At 36.4% G+C, this 7978-nt stretch overlaps 2 protein-coding genes across 2 annotated transcripts; one reads left to right on the top strand and one right to left on the bottom strand.

Moving 5' to 3' along the window:
• Positions 1 to 651: 651 nt before the first annotated feature.
• Positions 652 to 4829, top strand: LOC139839593 (protein FLOWERING LOCUS D). The gene is made up of 4 exons (XM_071829696.1): positions 652 to 2363; positions 2561 to 3328; positions 4163 to 4205; positions 4290 to 4829. Exons 1-4 carry the CDS (start codon positions 698 to 700, stop codon positions 4636 to 4638), a joined length of 2826 nt encoding a protein of 941 aa, XP_071685797.1. The 5' UTR covers positions 652 to 697; the 3' UTR covers positions 4639 to 4829.
• A 269-nt stretch (positions 4830 to 5098) lies between these two features.
• On the bottom strand, positions 5099 to 7135 carry LOC139843730 (uncharacterized). The gene is made up of 2 exons (XM_071833875.1): positions 6863 to 7135; positions 5099 to 6136 (listed from the first exon to the last, which is right to left on the bottom strand). The coding sequence occupies exons 1-2, from the start codon at positions 6868 to 6870 to the stop codon at positions 5395 to 5397; spliced, it is 750 nt and encodes a 249-aa protein (XP_071689976.1). The 5' UTR covers positions 6871 to 7135; the 3' UTR covers positions 5099 to 5394.
• Between the last annotated feature and the right edge of the window lie 843 nt (positions 7136 to 7978).

A 7978-nucleotide genomic window follows, 5' to 3' on the forward strand; every position in this document is an offset into this window, starting at 1 on the left:
CGAGCGGGAAGATACGGGTTGTCGTTGTGTTTAGCGTTTTTTTGAGAAGTGTCCGTTTTGCATATAGTTAGTCCCGTTGGGTTCGTAAGATTTTTTCGAGTTGAACGATGGTATCTGAAAAATTTATTCGCACCGAGCGAGAAAATAGAGCCCGTTATAAATTCGGGTGGGATTAGTTTATTTTAATAAAATTATATATTTACATATTTTACCCCTTAAAAGTGTAAACTTGAGGGGTCGTCGTGTAAATATAGTCGAAGTTGAGGAACCGTTTGTAATGTGAATGAAAATTCAAAACGACAATCCGATATAACTGAAACGACGACATTCACAACCACTTTTAGTATGTAAAAGTGTTAGTGTTAGTGTTGATGTTAATTTGTCGACTCTTCTAAAAAAACAATGGCGTCGCAACCGTTTACCAGCTAACCATAATACGAGAGTGCACCTTTGAAAAGGGTTAAAACCAAGAGTACCAATTATAACCGATTCAAAGCATTGCTAGTGGTCTTACAAGTTACAACCTAGTAATACCCGATCAAACACCACATGAACCGAGTAAAATTATTCATTTGTTTTGTGCAATTTTAACGTAGGAGCTCATCATCTTGAAGATCACCTGGTACTAATTCTTACTAATCAGATACGTATAAAGCGGTAACTCCATTCAATTTTTTCTTCATATTTTTTCAACACCATGAATCCACCAAATGAAAACCCACATCAAATTCTATCCAACACTAACAGCCCATTACAATTCACAATCCATCTTCCCCAATCTGACCCCAATTCAAACCCTAATTCTTCAATTTCAAACCCTAACCCTAATTCAAGCAATGTCAATCATGTACTCTCACTCGGAATCCCTGGAAAAAGACGACGTGGCAGACCATCATCATCATCAACGAATCAGGTATTCAATCTACCAACTTCATTACAAAACCCTAATCAAGAAGCATCAGTGTTAGATGTATCTGATGAAATCATAGTTATTAATAAAGAATCAACTTCTGAAGCTTTACTTGCATTAACTGCTGGATTCCCAGCTGATATACTTACAGAAGAAGAAATTGATGCTGGTGTTGTTTCTGTTATCGGTGGGATCGAACAGATCAACTATATATTGATTCGAAATCATATTATTGCTAAATGGAGGGAAAATGTGTTTACTGGGGTTACAAAAGAGATGTTTTTGAATGTTGTTCCTTCACATTGTACTAAACTTTTGGATTCTGCTTATAACTATTTAGTTTCACATGGTTATATTAATTTCGGGGTTATTAAGGATAGGGTTCCTGTCGAAACGAGTGGTAAGTCAAATGTGATAGTAATTGGGGCTGGTCTTTCGGGGTTGGCTGCTGCACGACAATTGATCTCGTTTGGGTATAAAGTTACGGTTTTGGAAGGTAGAAAACGACCCGGCGGCCGAGTTTATACGAAAAAAATGGAAGGTGGGAATCGGGTTGCGGCTGCTGATTTAGGCGGGAGCGTTTTGACAGGTACACATGGGAACCCGTTAGGGATTTTGGCTAGGCAGTTGTCTTATCCTCTTCATAAGATTCGAGATAAATGTCCAATTTATGGTCTTGATGGTCAACCAGTCAACGCGGAAGTCGATGCGAAAATCGAGGTTGCGTTTAACCAGCTTTTGGATAAAGCGAGCAAATTGAGACAGTTAATGGGCGAGGTTTCGCAAGATGTTTCGCTTGGTGCTGCTTTGGATACATTTTGTGAAGAAACTGTAAACCCTGAAGAAATGAGTTTGTTTAACTGGCACGTTGCGAATTTGGAATATGCTAACGCAAGTTTACTCTCGAGGCTTTCGTTAGCGTTTTGGGATCAAGATGATCCGTACGATATGGGAGGCGCACATTGCTTTCTGCCAGGTGGCAATGGACGATTGGTTCAAGCGTTAGCTGAGAATGTAACAATTCTATATGAGAAAACGGTTCAAATGATACGTTACGGTAGTGATGGTGTGCAAGTGGTTGTTAATGGTGGTCAGGTATTTGAAGGTGATGTTGCGTTGTGTACGGTTCCTCTTGGGGTTTTGAAAAGCGGGTCGATTAAGTTTAATCCCGAGTTGCCTCAAAGGAAACTTGACGGGATTAAAAGGTTAGGGTTTGGTTTGTTGAATAAGGTTGCTATGCTTTTTTCTCATAATTTTTGGGGGACGGATACTGATATGTTTGGGCATTTGTCGGATGATCCTAGACGTAGAGGCGAGTTTTTTTTGTTTTATAGTTATGCGACTGTAGCGGGTGGGCCCGTTTTGATTGCCATGGTGGCAGGAGAAGCTGCTCATTCTTTCGAAAGCATGCCGCCTACTGATGCTGTCACACGAATTCTTCAAATTCTTCGAGGTACCCGTTTTGATTGACCACTATTGACATGTTTGACCCGTTTAATCCATCTAGCCCTTTCACTTTTTTCACAATATTTTGTTATTGTACCCAATTGACCTTTCAGGGGTACAATGTAACCCTAATCGAATAAGTGATAAAAATTACAAAGTATTAAATTTTTACAAAACCACATATTTATTTGATATTTAATGTAGGTATATACGAACCCCAAGGAATCGAAGTCCCCGAGCCAATACAAACCATATGCACGAGATGGGGAAGTGATCCTTTTTGTTTAGGCTCATACTCCAACGTTGCAGTCGGTTCATCAGGAGACGATTACGACATCTTAGCCGAAAGTGTCGGCGACGGAAGACTTTTCTTTGCAGGTGAAGCCACCACAAAACGATATCCCGCCACCATGCACGGAGCTTTTCTTAGCGGCTTACGAGAAGCCGCAAACATCGCACACTACGCTTCTAACCGGGCCCTACGGGCCAAACTCGAAAAAAACCCATCGAAAAACGCTCACGCGTGCGCGTCCCTACTTGCTGACTTATTCAGAGACCCCGATTTGGAGTTTGGAAGTTTTTCAGTTATTTATCCCAAGAAAAACGCGCAAGAGGAGGAAAAGTCAATGGCGATTTTACGGGTTGTGTTTAGTGGGCCCGTTAAGAAAGGTAATGAAGGTTGTGTACCTGACCAACCACATTCGAATAAATTGTTGTTTCAGCAGCTTCAATCACATTTTAATCAACAACAAGAAGTTCATGTGTACTCGTTGTTATTAAAAGAGCAAGTGTTTGAACTAAGAGAAGTTAAAGGAGGTGATGAAATGAGACTGAATTATTTATGTGAAAAGCTTGGAGTGAAGTTGGTTGGTCGAAAAGGGTTGGGGCCCGCTGCTGATGCTGTCATTTCTTCTATTAAGGCTGAAAGAAGTAAACGAAAGCCTGCTTTGACTTCGTCGGGTCTCAAATCTGGTTAGTCCGCAAACTTAAGTGAACTATTTCTGAATTTTTATTTTTTCCTAACGTGCAAAAGACATAGTTAAAATTGAATAGAGGTTGCACAAATTTGTGGGATGGGTAACATGTCAAAATGGATTCAGGTTGAAACTATTTGTTCTTAACAGGTGCTGAAATCACCCAGCCCAGAATGGGCTCCGTTGACTTGCAAAGGCTTTTTTGTACTATTTTTATTTATTTATTTATTTTTTATTTTCTTAAATTTCTAGTGAAAGCCCTATGGGCTGTCGTTTTAGGGTTGTCGTTAAGGTGGAAAAAGACTTGTATTACACATTAATGCATCAACAATAGCCTAAGGGTTGTCGTTAGAAAAATCATTTTTCTTCTAGAATTCATCTATTAGTTGGGTATGATGTGTTATTGATGTTTAGCAGAGGCGTCTCGACCACATGTGTGAATTGTGCAATTGGACATGGCCCCAAATTTTTAAGGGCCTAAAATTTTTCAAAATTCCTATATAATAATACATCCATCCATAAATTTCATAAATCAAATCATGAAATTCATTTATCAGAAAATTTAATCGCACATTAACTTTTTCACATTGATAGATTTTTAGTACTATATAGCTTTTTATATGTAAATTTAACGTTTATAAGGATCCATTTTTTATGTCTCGATATAATTACAATGATATAATTACAATAATAGTGTAGCGATTTGTATATACTCCGTAACTATTTAGCAGGTTGTATACATTACCACTTACATCGACCTTCCTCTTGACTCATCTGATAATATAAAAACACAAAAGCTAACATTTGTTTTGCCTTTCTTTTGTGATGAAAGGAATCTCGAAGCCAAAATCGGCTGTGAAGCAAAAGTTGGTTAGGTACGCTTTTACTATTAAGCAGCAAACCGTTACTCGTTTCAAAGTATTTTGAGTTCTTGAGTTCTTATTTAACTTGTATTTCAGAAAGGCCAAAATATTACGCAAAAACAATAGCAGCAGCCCATTTCCTCCTGTTAACAGAGAAGGTGGTGTAGTAGCTGAAGCAGCTGGCAATAACAACGGGTCCAGTACCCCTCAAATTAATCAAGAGGTGGAAGCTAATAAAGTAGCTGGCGGCAGCGTTAGTGTTGCCGCCAATGGCTCTCCTGGTGGTGGTGGTGGTGGTTCTGTGATCAAATTTGTTGTTAATGGAAGCAATGAAAGTACAGGTTCTGAATCAATAATCGAACCTCCACCAAATTTGGTTGACAAAATCAGGAATATTATTAGTTCTAATACTCCAAATGTTCAATTAGATGGCGAAATGAAATAGATGATGATGAGTTTTCTTGGACAACCATAGAATGATTTTTTTTTTATCAATTTAAGTTACTTTAGGGATCTGTAAACATTGTATAGTACATGCATATACATTGAGTTTTAGATGAATGTATCCATTTTTCACCTGGTCTTGTACATCAGTAAGTTACACTTGTAACATATTATAAGTTGGTCATTTCAGAATTTCAGTCCTTTTTTGCTGGGTGTATTAGTCAAGTGTGTATATATAACAATATAATATGTGAACTCAAAACCTTGTTCAAACAACTTAAATTGCTATAAGCACCTTAAACACTTTAAACTTCTCTTAAAATTTTGAACCCATTCTTCTTCCTAGATGATCTTTTTTTACCCATTTTACGTTATTGGCACAATACAATACAAACCGTTGGATGAGTTTTATTATCAGCTGTAAATGAGAATCCCACAGGGATCATTTCAAAATTCAATTTCCTGTACTTATTTCATTCCATTCAAATTTCGAATTGTTCGTTTTACAAGACATGAAACCCATTACACATTCCTAAGTACATATAAAAAACAAATCTGGCGTTCGGGGTAGTGTAACCTTCTGCTGACCAAAAAGCAAATAGACTTCGGTCACAGGTTGTTGGCTTCTCTTCACATTAGTTTTTCTCGGCCTCTCCAATTTATTGCAATAATTTCTACTCGAACTTGAGGCTTTACAAAGTCAAAAAAAAAAAAAAAAAAAAAAAACAAAAAAAAAGGGACACCAAAACCAAGACCCTTATTCATCAGCCCCTCGTCTAGGCGAATCATCATTATGTCCTTCTAACCATTCCTCAAATTTCGCTTCTTTATCAGCTTTAAATTCATCAAAGTTTTCAGCTTGTGACAGATTCGATATCAAATCATGAACTAACACATCTTTTTCTTGATTCCCAAGTGATGTATGACTCGATATAGGCAATTCTTCCCCTACTCTTTCCATCACATTTGTACCCTTGTCTTCATCATTTGATTCAGAGGTATCAAGTGGAGCCCATTTTAGATTGGTTGTCTTCTCTTTGGCTGCCCTGAAAACGGACGATAAATAAGTAGTTGACTTTTCAACATCATTAATACCCCTCCAAGTAGCCGGACCCCACGATCCAGAACCCGATTTACTACTAATCAAACCTTTTTTCGGCTGTTTTGATGACATGATAGCTAAAGATTTTGTTATGTCTTTAAGCATGTCGTCAACAATAGGAAAGCCGCATTCTTTCATTGATCTCAACATTTTGATTGAATCCTCTGAATCTTCTGTGTGTAAACTAATTTCACGTGATTTAGCGGTGATACTGTTTCTGAGATTCACGAGGTTCGGTACCGACTTGTGAGTGTGTTGTTGGACGTAAAAAAGACCCACCGAGGGTTCGTTTGCTAACGACTTTATCATGTTTCCCAACCCTTCTGAAATCTCTACAAAGCCATCTACAGGGGAATATTCATACATCTTCGATAGAGCAGATCGTACCTCATCATCACTAGTCCAAAAAAGACAGAAAATTTATACGCATTAACGACAAAAATTTTTATGTTCGTAAGTGGGAGATTCTAACTAACTTTGAACAAATAATATGTGTTATCTACAAATGTAAGCAGCCTAGTAAAATAGCAAGCAGAGCCTTCTTCAACAAGAGGTCTATCAAACATATCAAGAAACATGGAATACGTTTTAACTCGCTATATTTTGGTTTGCGACGAAACGTATCTCAATAGTAGCATACCTTAGAGTGGCCAGGGAAAGATCAGCAACTGTAGATAAATGGATATGAGTAAAAATACTCGCCCAATCTTATCCTATCCGTTTACTGTATGTGTGAAGAAATTAACAAAAAAAAAAAAAAAAAAAAAAAACTAAAGCTTCATTATTGGGGCTTAATAACCCTTGCTCAAGTAAGTTACAAGTTATCGAAACTATTTCGGTAGTTCTCCTAATACATCTTGAATAGTTACCACTAAACTACCAATAAATTGAAAATTACGTCAAAAAAAAAAAAAAAAAATTGAAAATTACGTAACAAATATGCTGTTTTGCACCATCAATTGCAACTACCAAATATACAATTTCTAACTTGATTATGTTTTGAATGCATTAAACAATCAGCCTCATATGTAAGTTGTAAGTAACACAATATCCTCAACTGTACTAGTAAGAAAAAACACAAATTGTTGAAATTATAAAGAAAAGATTGAACAAAGCATCTTACTTGAACATAGATCGTTGAATATAAAGGTTAATTTGAAGCCTGAAATTGATTGACGTTGATTTAGCCTTCAACAATGAACCCTAAATCGGTGTTTGCAGTGTGCATAATAAGTCAATTAATATTGCCAGAAAAAAACCGATACTGGATGCTGATAATTCAGATTGTTAATAATCAATTTGGCTTCGAATTGCACAATAGCTCACAACAACCTATTATAGTTTCCGATCTGTGAAATCGATTTAAGGGTTTGTTGGTTAGTTGGAATTCTGGTTGGTTAAATTAGTGGTTATACGTGTATAAAATCTATTCGAGAGTAAAGTTATCTTTTCATCTTATGTCCACTATTTGAAACTATGAAACAGATGGAGGACTAAAAGTGAAAATATGAATAAGAAATTCTTTTAAACATAAACGAATAAATTTTCATGCTTTTTTTTTTTTTTTTTTTTTTTTTTTTTTTTTTTTTTGCGCAAAAGAACGAATACTCTGTAATAGATAAAACATAAACGAATAAATTTTCATGTTTCTTTTTCCTTTTTTTTAACGAATAATATATAAACGGTATCATCATCGAATACTGAAAATCCCAAATCAATACAGACACAAAAATCAAGCAGGCTCGAAACAAATAAATGTCACATACCGACATCATCTCCATCCGAGTCAAATCACTACCATGACACAAACTACACAAACGACTTAGTGAGTCCGATGACTAGCATTAAACATGCACGAGACAACAAACTTAAGAATAAAGAAAACCGTGAAAATAAATAAAAACAGACTAAGAACAACTTATGAGGGGCTTTTGTCGTTCCTCTCATCCGGATGATTTGTGAATCCGTCTACTTTGCCGGTATGGATACATTTACATTTATGAGATTTGAAATTATACGAGATAACGTAGATAATGAACTACCAATTAAGGTACTGGGAACGCACGGAGAAATTAGCCCTTTATCCGTCAAATCTTGAAAAAACCATTCTTAATAACAAATTCCGAAGAACAAACATCCTTTAAGAAAAATGATTCATGTTTAAACTCCTTAAGACGGGCATATAATTAGTAGACTTTCAATAGAAAAAAATGAATACTTTTGAGTTCCGATTTCCAAA

Source organism: Rutidosis leptorrhynchoides, chromosome 4 (genome assembly GCF_046630445.1).
Source record: "Rutidosis leptorrhynchoides isolate AG116_Rl617_1_P2 chromosome 4, CSIRO_AGI_Rlap_v1, whole genome shotgun sequence".
NCBI classification, from domain to species: domain Eukaryota; kingdom Viridiplantae; phylum Streptophyta; class Magnoliopsida; order Asterales; family Asteraceae; genus Rutidosis; species Rutidosis leptorrhynchoides.